The sequence below is a fragment of the Bison bison genome, unplaced genomic scaffold, assembly GCF_000754665.1.
Source record: "Bison bison bison isolate TAMUID 2011002044 unplaced genomic scaffold, Bison_UMD1.0 scf7180017864053, whole genome shotgun sequence".
In the NCBI taxonomy this organism is placed as follows: Eukaryota; Metazoa; Chordata; class Mammalia; order Artiodactyla; family Bovidae; genus Bison; species Bison bison.
In genome coordinates, this window is record NW_011494625.1 from 4,638,450 (window position 1) to 4,651,025 (window position 12,576).

General features: G+C 45.7%; 1 protein-coding gene across 1 annotated transcript; it reads left to right on the forward strand.

Moving 5' to 3' along the window:
• The first annotated feature begins 674 nt into the window (after nt 1-674).
• Nucleotides 675-7,440, forward strand: LOC104985618 (transmembrane protein 14C). Its single transcript, XM_010835857.1, has 6 exons — nt 675-780; nt 1,794-1,849; nt 2,159-2,235; nt 3,073-3,174; nt 5,904-5,991; nt 6,910-7,440. Exons 2-6 carry the CDS (start codon nt 1,827-1,829, stop codon nt 6,962-6,964), a joined length of 345 nt encoding a protein of 114 aa, XP_010834159.1. The 5' UTR covers nt 675-780; nt 1,794-1,826; the 3' UTR covers nt 6,965-7,440.
• Nucleotides 7,441-12,576: the final 5,136 nt, after the last annotated feature.

Below are 12,576 nucleotides of genomic sequence, written 5' to 3' on the forward strand. Positions count from 1 at the left end.
GGGGGGGGGTGGGGAGACATTGTAGAGGTACTTGCAAATTTAACTCACCTACAGTCAGTCTTCAAGTAGCCTCACTCTTCAAGTAGCCTCTTCAAGTACTCTTCAAGTAGCCTCACTCCCTAAAACAAAGGGAAGTGAGCCAGATTATCTAGCCTGTGACCACCTTATCTTCTGCAGGTAGAAGATAGTCCCTTCTCGTGGTAGCAAACTAGGTGATCAGGCTAGAGGGACCACCTCCGATGGTTGACACCTGGCGAGGACTGGAGCCCTCCGTTAACGCATCCTTCAGAATCCAGTCTCTGACACGTTCTTTCCCCCATCGGTGACCTCCACCGCAGCCCTGGCCCAGCTCGCCAGGACTCCGTCAAAACTAGACTCCAGTCCTGGGTTTCCGGCTTTTGGCCAGGCCGTCTTGGAGCTGGGACAAGTGCTGGATGCTGGACGGCCCTGCCCGCGTCCAGCTTTCGGGACACATGTGCTCGGCGACTCTCCTGGCCTCGGGGACAGAGCACGCGCCGGGCCGTCGGCAGCAAGCCAGGGCTCAGAGAGCGCTGCGACGCCAGGCCTCTAGCTCCGCCCCACGCTACGCCCCCGGGACGCAAAGAGTGCGACAACTGCAGGCCTCTAGCCCCGCCCCCACGCTTCAACCCCGCCCCACCCCTCTAGCCCCGCCCCCGGGACGCAGAAAACGCGCCGCAACACTTCCGGCGGGATCGCGACTCCCCGCCCGGAGGCGAGTACGCCCTGGTCGACCTGTGCGGGCAGACGTTCGGGAAGGAGGTTCGTGTGCTTTGGAATTATTAATTATTTTACTCAGGTTTTGACTTTTAGAAATTACATGAGAGGCTTTGCTGCCCTCTGCTCTTCCCCAGGATCCAGGTGGCGGCTTTAGGCTGCGCGATGGTTGCTTTTCTCTGCTCTCCTTCTAGTGGGTAGTGAATCCTGCGGGAACCCTGAGCTATTGGCAGGTGCTTACTGATTTAATTAGCTAATTAGTTTCCTGGAGATTTTATCCGTCCATCTCTTTAAAAATCTGGGTGCAATGCTCGACGCAGTGCTACGTCGAGTTAATGACGGTGGTAAGATTCCAAGTCACCTAACCCTTATAGACAATAGTTTAAACAGAAGAGCTGTGTGTTGCTTTCAAGCTTAGCCCCAATGGATACCAGATGCATTTAAGAAATTAGTTACATCCTAGTTTGCCAGAGGTGTAGCACTCTACGTAATTACGGCTTGGGTTTTTGTATTTTTTATCCTTCCTCTCGCCTCCCATCTAACAGTAACTATGAGAGATGTAAAATCAACTGTCTGAAAGTGTTATAAATGTTGACTTGAAATAATCTAATTCTTTGGGCGGGGGTGAAAAGCAGTAACCCCTCCTCCCAGAAAGGGTAATTAAAATACTTGAATTAAGGGCACAGAAGTGTTTATTTTACAATTTAATTATAACTTGGTTAGATAATGAAAAGATTAGCTTATTAACTGTACAGAGGTGGTCAGTGAAGTTTCCCGTGGGCCTATGTTATTAGAACTTAGATTATTACCAGAATGGTTGCTGTCTGTTCAGCAGTTACTGAGTGCAAAGCACTTTTTAGGTATTATCCCATTTGATGCCGGTCCTAGCCATAGGAAGTTTGCACAGGGTAGGTAAACAGTGAAGGAAACTGAGGCTTAGAGAAGCTGAGCCGTTACCTCTTAGCTCCCCAGGGCTGGAACTGGAACTTGACCCACCTCTTCCTGTCTGCTAGGGAGCTGTGCTGTTGACCATCTTTGATCCAGCCCCTCCTTTGCAGGTACAGGCCTGGTTTGGAGAAGGTGAAAGAACAATGCCGAAGGACTCTGGCCCGCTGTAAGTGCCCGGTGGGTGGGGGTGGAATAGCCAGGAGCTTCTCAGACGCAGAGTTTCTTTCCTCATCTGCAAAGGGCACTGAGCCAAGACTGCAAGGCAGCTTGGGTTATGGAAGGATGGACTGTACACCCCCCACAGGAACTTGTGCTTAGGTCCCAGCTCTGCTGCTGACCTAGGCAGGTTATCTAACCTCTCCAGGATTTATAAGCACTTGTACAGTGATAGGGTTGATGACCTTTTTGATCCCATCCTATGGTTACGTGTTTTTTAGAACACGTTTGGCACCAATGTCTTACTGTTCTGTTTCAGAGTGCCTTTACACTGGCTTGGCTTTGGCTATGCAGCACTGGTTGCTTCCGGCGGGATTATTGGCTATGCAAAAGCAGGTATGGTTTGCAGTTATTTAACCTCGTGAAATCTTGTTCCCGTTGAAGAACAAGTCCCCAGTGCTCCCAGACTACAGTCTTGTTGGAGTCAGGTTTGGTTTAAGCCTCCTCTTTGGAGAGCCTGCTTATCATCAGCCCCATAGCTGCTCCTTTACTCGCCTCGAGGTTATCTGGCTGAGCTAAACCAGGCTTCTTGTTCAGTCACTTGTTTTTGCCTCTTTATCTAAAGATGCCAGTTAGGGATGGTAATAGATGGTCATTATCATCACCTGCCATACATCAGCCTTGACCCCGGAGGGCCATCCCTGCTCTTTAAGTGGGAGAAAGCCTCTTGTCTTCACGTGAACAATTTTGAAGTCTCTGCGTGAAGCCAGGCACAGGTGTGTCTGTGAATCTGGCTGTTTTCCAGGAGCCTTCCTTGCCTGCTCCCCACCACCAGCACACACACCGGAACCCGTTCTCCAAATCCTTTTTTAACTCATTGACCCTGTTCCCCTTCCTTTGGGGCTGAGCCCGAGGTTGTCCCCATGGGCAGTTCCAGTCTTTTCAAGGCTAATCAAGCCTGGACAGGAGCCTCCTCTTCTCCTTTGGAGCTGCCCTGCCTGTCAGAGGAGAGGGGGGTGGTGTGGTTATGGCCCTGACTTCTCCAGTAGAAAAAGCAATCTCCCCCAAACATTTTTCTGCATGAGGACACCTTGGTCTTGAACGGCACTGGGAGACGTTCCCTTTGCTGCTTCCTCGGGGCTGGGGGTGGGGGGAGGTGGTGCGCCTTGGGGATTCTGTTGCAGAGATGAGTGTCTGCCAGGACAACGCAGGTGTGTGTGTGTGTCCCTCCAGGCAGTGTTCCATCCCTGGCTGCCGGGCTCCTCTTCGGTGGTCTCGCCGGCCTGGGGTCCTATCAGCTGTCTCAGGATCCGAAGAACGTTTGGCTTTTCTTAGGTACGTTGTTTCACCGTCTCCCTGATGTGTCCCTGGGTTGGTGGGACGTGGCGGGTTCTTCAGACTGAGATGCTTCTCCCGCTTCTGCCAAGTCCTGGGGAAGGTTTGAAAGGAGGGGGTTTGAGCCCGTTGCTGCTGATCTTTTACATAGAGGATAAAGTTTTCCTCCCTCCCGAATGGAGGTTGACCCCGTGAGGTCAGCCTTAAACATGTAGAGGGCAAGCACGTGTCTCTTAACCATTGTGATTGCCCTCTGAGAACTGTCTGCTGGAGCATCGCTGAAGGACTGTGTGTCTGGTGAGGTCCGCATCGGTATTGCGTTTTTCCCGTGTGAAAGTCGTTTATTCGTCCTTTAGATATAAGCGAAGTGTATGAGACGGAGGCCCGGCCTTCAGGGAGCCTGGGGACCGCAGGTGGCCGCGGGCTTCTGCCATGTCCTGTGAGCAGCCCAGATGTGAGAGAGTGAGGGTGAAGGTTCTGTCTTATCTGAGTGGCTTGGCTGTGTTTCTCCTGAGCGCCACCCACAGGGCTTGTGCCAGACACCCTATGGGGGCTTGTGGGCCCCCTGCTGCCTCCACCCCCTGCCCCAAACCACTCGAGGAAACCACAGTTCTGGTCCTCACGGCTGTGCCGGGAGCGAGGGAGCCCCAGTCCTTCGTCCCCCTCAGCAGAGGGGGACGAGGAGGCGCCCAGCTCTGCCCCCAAGCGCCTCAGATCCCCAAGTCTCATTTCCGATGCCGTCCCTCCACGCCAGCGAACGCCCGGTCTCCAGGCGCGTCCCTCCTCCCAGGCTGCGGGTCTCTGCTCGCCCCCTTCTCTGAGCTCTACCCTGTCCGTGATGCCAGCCCTGAACACACCCACGTGCTCAGCTCTCACCCATTTAAAAGCAACAACAGAAAAGGGACCTTTCGTGACCCCACTTCTTTCTTCAGTTGCTGCCCTTCTTCCTCTTCAGAAACTTCTCTTAAAAAAAATCCATCACCCTGCCATCTTCACTTCCTCTGCTCACATTCTTAACCCACTTTGGCCTCCACTTCTGTTGTCTCAAAGAATAACTCCCCCGAGGCTGCCAGGACGCTGTGTTTTTCCGAATTCAGTGTACGTTTTTCAGTCCTTCAGTCCTTTATTTTGACCTTTCCGCTGTTCTCAGCACAGTATGCCAATCCGTTTTCCATTCTCTTGTTTTTTTTCCTTTGTATTTTCTCATTCTCTTTCGTCTGTCTTTTCTGTCTGTTTTGTCCACCCATCTTTTTTGACCATTAAATACTAAGGTTCTTAAAACCTGGCTCTTTTTATCTTCTTCAAACTCTCTGACTTGGCAAGATCATTGAAGCCCAGGACTCCGATCACCACCAGTTCACAGACCACCCAGATTTCTCTCTCCGCCAAGCCTTGCTCATGTGTATCCACTTTCCTGCGTGAAAGTTTCCAGGCGTGTCCAGGCGTCAGCTCCGACCTGGCTTCACGGATTCTCTTGTGCTCCATCCACTTGGGTCTCCCTTCCTCTCTTCCCATCCCTCTTGTCCATTTCATCAGCAGGTCCTGTCAGCCGCGCCCCCAGCCCACATCCCAAGTCATCCCCTTCTCAGCCTCCACGGCCATCACCCGCGTCTTGTCAGCTCTGCCGATGCCTGTGTTCCCGAGGGAGTTTGCTCACGGGTGCCCTGCACCCTACAGCCGGTTCCCTGTGCTGCGGCTGCAGCTGTATTTTCAGACGGCAGCTCTGCTTGCGTATCCCTCTGCTCGTGTCTGTTAATGGCTTCGCACCACCCGGCTGAAGACCCCAGTCCCTGCCTGGGCCCGCGGGGCTCTGCAGGGGTGGCCCTCTCCCTGGCTCTGGTGGGTTTCTGTGCCTCAGCACATCCCCCACCGCCGGGCCCCCTGCCTGGACCCGCATTCCTGCCCTTAGCTCATCCGCCACCTCTCTTCACATTATGGCTCAGTCTCCCCTCTCTCAGCAAGCCCTTCTCCCTGAATGGGCTGGACCCCTGATATGACGTTGTCTGTATTGCATTCATTGCACCTGTGACACAGATTACGGGCTTCCCTGGTGGCTCAGTGGCAAAGAATCCACCTGCCAGTGCAGGAGATACAGGCTCGTTCCCTGTGTTGGGAAGATCCCCTGGAGGCAACGCACTCCAGTGTTCTTGCCTGGGAAGTCCCACGGACAGGGGAGCCTGGTGGGCTACAGTCCACGGAGTCACAGAAGAGTTAGACACGACTTCATGACTCAAACGACAGTACAGATTGTACTTTTAAATTTTTGTGTGATTCTTTCAAGTCAGCCGCATCAAGCTTGAAGCACTGTTCAAGGGCAGAGATCTCTGTGATAAGGGTTGTGTCCCCAGCACCTGCTGCGGGCCAGGTGGTGGGAATTAATAAAACATGGAGTGGGATGTGCCTGAGCGCATACAGGGCAAACAGCATCGGCAACGAGTAGGGGACAAAAACCCCCACAGCAGTGTAGGAGAAAACGAGAATTATGGCTGAAGAGTGGTAGGAGGTGAGGCTGAGGCAGGCTGGGCTCAGACACTGAGAGCCTTTGATTCCAGTGTTGGTGTTAATACTTGGTCCCATTAAATGTGGACAGTGTGGAGGTCCCCAGCTCGGGGGAGGAGGAGTATGAGATGGGGTCTGAGCCTTTGAAAGATGGGTGGGAAGTTGGCCACTTTTCCGTCCTGTCACCTATAAGATGTAGTGATCTGTGACTCTCTTTATCTTTCCACCAGTCACATCTGGAACCTTGGCTGGCATCATGGGGATGAGATTCTACAACTCTAGAAAATTCATGCCAGCAGGCCTGATTGCAGGTGCCAGGTACTCTGCTCTATTGCTAGCTTTAGTTCAGTGTCCCCAACGCTGTAGACATTCAGAAGGGTCCTTGTTTCAGTGTACCTGATGCTGAGCATCACCTGAAATGATTGGATTTATCCACAAATAGCAAAGACTGCAAAAACAGTTGATTTCATGTCATCATGAGATGAGGATACTCATTCACTTCTGAAATGGTTTTGCTCTCACATCTGAGCTCTGGTCCCGCTTGGCTCCTCCCTGCAGAGGAGGTGACTTCGCTGCGAGGCTGTGACTGCACCCACTGCTGTGATTTGCAGCTTGGGGTCCGTACATATCTCAGCTGTATTGGTGTCCTTTATTATTGAAAATTTTGCTAAAAAGAAATTCTGATCGAATCCTGTTTTGTAATTAACTTTGATTGTAAAATCCAAACCAGGTTGATCTTAAAATGTAGTGTTTAATAAAGATAACCTGAAGATAGAATTTTTAAAATCTGCTTTGGAAGAAGCTTTCTCACCGACTTGGATCGTAGTCAGGGTGCTGTCAGGAGTAAAGTCTTACACTCGGTGTAGACCAAGGTCAAGAGCCATGTCAGCTGGCAGGCTGGAGGTCTGCGTTACCGGCCTCTGTGGCGGGGGAGGCCGTGGGCTCTGCAGCCTTGTTTCTCGTCTTTGAAGTACTGGCAGCTCGATTAGGAACTTTGACTCCCGTGTATGATTTCAAAGCCTGAGCGCAGAACTGCCCTTGGCGTGTTCTTCCTTTGGCGGCTCCAGGAGTCCTACTCCAGCAGAGTTGGAGTCCATCTCTGCTGGCTCTACCTTGGCACCACCTCGGCACGTACTGAGGGGAGGGAACCTGCTGAGTCCTAGTCCCTTAAAAATAGTCGAGTGCCTGTGCTATTCTTGACGTAATTTTTTTTTTTTATGTGTTTGCTTTGCACAGTTTGCTGATGGTCGTCAAACTTGGAATCAGTGCCTTGAGTAAACCCCATCAGTAATAGTCATGGCCCAGCTTGGACTCCTGAAGAATTTTTAAAACTTCTACTCTTTTTCATGTACTAAGATAAACAAGTACAGCATTTTCATGTATTCTTGACATTTTTCTTAAAAACAGACCAAAAAACAGCACTGAACTTTGCAGAGATAAAAAATCGATCATTATCATTACAGCCCTAAAGAGATGGGTAAGGTGTAACACAAAAGAGTTTCTTCCTGTGGTACTCTCATACCGTTTAATTCTTGTATTGTGGTGTTACCTGTTCTTTCTGTATCTCTAGGTAACATCTCCAGGGATAGAATGTTAGGCTGTCACCACTGGGGCCCTCCAAGCCCCTTGCGCTGCTCAAGGAACAGTATGGAAAGGATCTCTTAATGAGATTTACGATATCTATTCTTTTGCTTATCTTAGAGCACAGACCTACTATGAAATTATGTTAAATAAAATCAATTAAAATAAAGTTTACTGTAAATGATATTTCTGCAGTGTCTTCTTCATTGCCAGAGCTCTCTAGAACAGCTCTCTAGAATGAGATATGAATAACAAAGAAGATAAAAGAGCATGAAGATGTTTTTATTGATATTTTATTTAGGAATTAGCCATTTTGAATAATTTAAAAACCAAGGAAGGGAAGTTATTTGATTATACATTGCATTTAGGCTTGGATTTCTAAGATTAGTGGGACTGCATAATCAAAAAAGAAAAAATGAAATTGTGGTTAACCAGTTAATTTATAAATGTGAAACCTGAGAGAACTGTTTATAACTGGAATGTATTACTTTGGTCTCTACATTGGACATGTTACTAATTACACATTTTCACTTTCTTTCAACATTGAGTTAACTCATTCTGGTACCCCTTCCTTTGCTTTTCCCCTTTAAAAAAAAAAAAGGGAGGGGATACATTTGCTACTTACGTCAACTCTCACTGGTATTGATTGGATTTCTTCTATATTATTCAGGCACTTATGAATCAGTTTTATGGATTGGCTTGTTCCTTGAAAGAAACTTTACTTTTCTCATCTTTGTGTATGACGTGGTTTGACATGTCTGCCACAGCCAATTTTTTTTTGATTTATTTTATTGAGGTATAGTTCTTTTACAGTGTGTTAATTTCTGTCGTATACCAGAGTGATTCTGTTATATATGCACATATATATACACACATACATTCTTTTTCATATTTTTTCCATTATGGTTTATACCGAATATTGAATATGGTTCCCTGTGCTGTACAATAAGATCTTGTTTATCCATCCTGTATATAATAGCTTGCATCTACTAAGCCCAGACTCCCACACCATCCCTCCCACCTGCCCTCCGCTTCGGAAACCACAAGTCTGTTCCGTGTCTCTGAGTCTGTTTCATAGGTAAGTTGGTCTGCATCATGTTTTAGATCCCGCTTAGAAGTGACGTCATACTCGCCTCACTTCATTTAGTATAGAAGCCTCTGGGTCCATCCGCGCTGCATTATTTCCTCCTTTTTATGCTGAGTAATACTCCATTGTGTGTATGTACCCTGGCTTTATCCATTTGTCTGTTTTGGGACATTTAGGTTGCTTCTCTGTCTTGGCTGTGGTAAATAGTGCTTCTGTGAACACTGGGTTGCGTGCGTCTTTGATTTACAGTTTTCTCTGGATACCTTTCCAGGAATAGGATCCCTGGATCGTATGGGAGCTCTATTTTTAAAGGAACCTCCACGCTGTCCTCTGTGGTGGCTGCACCGATTTACATTCCCACCGACACTGCAGGATGTTCCCTTCTCTGCACACCCTCCCAGCATTTGTTCTTTATAGACTTTTTGAGATAGTGGCCACTCTGAGTGGTGTGAAGTGACACCTTGTAGTTTCAATGTGCATTTCTATAATAATTAGCAACGATGAACATCTTTCTGTGTGCCTGTTGGCCATCTGTATGTCTTTGGGAAAATGTCTATTTAGATCTCCAGTTTTAATTTTTTTTAATATATTGAAATGTATGAGCTGTCTGTATATAAAATATTTACTCTCCAATCTAGGACATTGTATGCCCCTTCATATAATTCAAATTTTTTTTTTTAGTCTTAAAACATTTTAGAGTTTTAGTCGCATAGTTCTTTGCATTTCTATTAAGAGTATTGTAGGATATTTTATAGTTTTGTTACTATTAGTAAATCTTACTTTAGCACGATACATTGGTTAACAACTAATGAACCAATGCTGCTACATTATCACTAATTCATACTTTATTCAGTTTTTCTTATTTCTAAACTAATACTCATTTTCTGTTCCATGATCTTATCTAGGGTAGCATATTACATTTAGTTGCCATGTAGGGTCCTCATGGCTGTGACCATCCCTTCGACTTTCCTTGCTTTTGGTGACCGAGTTTTGAGGAGTACGGATCAGGTGTTGTATAGAATGCGTTTCTGTTGAGATTTGTCTCGTGTCTTTCTCGTGGTTAGACTGGGATCTGGGTTTTTTTAGGAGGAAGATCACAGAGGTGAAGTGTCGATTTCATCACATCAGATGGAGGTTACATATATGAACATGTATACACTATTGTCGATGCTGACATTGGTCATCTGGCTGAGGTAGTGTTTCTCAGGCTTCTCCATGGTGAAGTTACTCCTTTTTTCCCCACTTTCCCATGTGGTACTCTGAAAGGAAGTCACTCTGCGTGCTCCATGCTTAAGAAATGGAGAGTTGTGCTCTGCCTCCGGAGGTCAGAGTGTCTACATAAAAATTACATGGAATTTGGGTGCGTGGAAGATGTCTCCTCGTCTCTGTCTGTAGGTCCATCCAGCCATCCACTCGTTAATTGTGGGCTTAGGTATGATTATTTTCTGGTTTGGGTTGTAATCCAGTACTTCTCCATCGGTTTTCTTGTTCAGATCGTTGCAGTTGTGAACATGGGGTGCTCTTTTAGTTGTCCCATGGCCCATTGATATAGCCAGTCAGTGTAGGCTTTTTTTTTTTTTTTTGCTTTCTTGCTTTTGTTTTTATAGGACTTCACTATTTCCTGGCACTGTAAGAGGCTCCAGGCACATCTTGTATGTTTCACACCCCAGCGCCAGAATCCACCATTTCTCCAAGGAGCCCTGGTTTCTTTTATTGGACAGTGTATTGGAAGCCAAGACCTGGTGCTGGATGACGCTTGTTGCTCCTGGGACATTATGTTATCCTTTTACCTTAATTCGTTTGTACTTTTGAAAGTTGTTATTCCTCTTTCTAGTCTCTTAAACATTCAGGTTCACCATGTCTTCAGTGGTTTTGTTTCTCTCGTAAGTGGAACAAAAAATAGTTTTTTCTTTGCAGTCTGTTTTGACTGACTTTTACAAGTTTTAATACAGAGGTCTGTCATTTTCCATTTCTAAGGGTATTTATTTCAGATTTGATTTTCCCTTTTGACTTTGAAGTGTTTAGAAAAATATTTTTGAATTTTTAAGGGATAATGTTTAAGTAGTACTTTATTCTACTATTACTCTACTGTATAAAGAAGTAGTTTACATATTTCTATATTTGACATTTTCTTTGTAGCCTAATGTAAACTTTCTGTGCCTGTTAAATGTTAGCGTTTTGCCTTATTGGTCAAAAATCTACATAGTATGTATGTTGGATACACTTTGTTTGCTGTGTTACTCATGTCTTATTTTTAAGGCCTCTGATCTGTTTTTTAAGAAAAACCTCCAACTCTGTTTTTTCTGGTATTTATGATTAATCTTTGCTTCACATATTTATGTTGTTTTCACATTTAATTTAAAATATTTTCAAACCTAGTGAAAAGTTCTCTCTATATATGAACGTAGGTGTAGAAATACTCAACAAAATATTAGCAAATCATATCCAAGAATATATACAGAGAATTACATAACATGATCAAGTGGGATTTATTCTAGGTATACAAAACTGTCTCAGGCATTTGAAAATCAGTTACTGTAATCTATTGTATCAAGAGACTAAAGAACAAAAATCTTACGATCAGTGATCATTCTCAGTAGATGCAGAAGCATTTGACAGAATCTAACACTCTTCATAATAAAAACTCTCGAAAATATAGGAACATCTTCAACTTAATCAAGAAAATCTATTAAAAAACAAAAAACCCTACGGTTAACATCTTGTTTAATAAGGCAAAACTGAATGTTTTCCTGCTAAGATCAGGATGAGGGCAAGGATGTTCACACTTACCACTTTTATTCAGCATTGTACTGGAAGTCCTGGCTAGTTCAATGAGACATGGAAAGGAAATTAATAGTATGCTATAGATTGAGAAGGAAGAATAAAACTATTTTTGTTTGCAGGTGACATGATTGTCTATGTAGAAAATTTCAAAGAAATTTTCCTGGGGGGGTGGGAAAGGTCCTGGATTTAATTATTTAATGTTATAAGTGATTAAAACAGGTATTAGGGTACAATTTTAGTATAAAAAAGTCATTTGCTTCCTTGTAAACGAACAAGTAAATGGGTATAAATCCAACAAATACATATAAGATCTATGAGGAAAATGACAATCTAATGAAAGAAGTCAAAGAAGATGTACCTAGAGTGACAGTTACTGTACATGAATAGGAAGGCTGACTGAGAAGGCAATGGCACCCCACTCCAGTACTCTTGCCTGGAAAATCCCATGGACGGAGGAGCCTGGTGGACTGCCGTCTATGGGGTCACACAGAGTCGGACACGACTGAAGCGACTTAGCAGCAGCAGGAAGGCTGAAGAGTGTCAAGATGTCAGTTCTTCCCGACTTGACCCATATTGCTTGCTCACTGCAATCCTAATTTTAAAAACCCAGTTATGTTGTTGATAGTGGTAAACTAATACTAGAAGTTTATATGGAGCAGTGCACTTCAGTTGCTCAGTCGTGTCCGACTCTTTGCGACCCCATGAATCGCAGTACACCAGGCCTCCCTGTCCATCACCAATTCCCGGAGTTTACCCAAACTCATGTCCACTGAGTCGGTGATGCCATCCAGCCATCTTATCTTCTGTCTTCCCCTTCTCCTGCCCCTAATCCCTCCTAGCGTCAGGGTCTTTTCCAATGAGTCAACTCTTCGCATGAGGTGGCCAGAGTACTGGAGTTTTCAGCTTTAGCATCATTCCTTCCAAAGAACACCCAGGACTGATCTCCTTCAGAATGGACTGGTTGGATCTCCTTGCAGTCTAAGGGACTCTCAGGAGTCTTCTTCAACACCACAGTTCAAAAGCATCAATTCTTCGGCGCTCAGCTTTCTTCACAGTCTGACTTTCACATCCATACATGACCACTGGAAAAACCATAGCCTTGACTAGACAGACCTTTGTTGGCAAAGTAATGTCTTTGCTTTTCAATATGCTATCTAGGTTGGTCATGACTTTTCTTCCAAGGAGTAAGCGTCTTTTAATTTCATGGCTGCAATCACCATCAGCAGTGATTTTGGAGCCCCCCAAAATAAAGTCTGAAACTGTTTCCACTGTTTTCCCATCTATTTCCCATGAAGTGATGGGACCAGATGCCATGATCTTCGTTTTCTGAATGTTGAGCTTTAAGCCAACTTTTTCACTCTCTTCTTTCACTTTCATCAAGAGGCTTTTTAGTTCCTCTTCATTTTCTGCCGTAAGGGTGGTGTCGTCTGCATACCTGAGGTTATTGATAT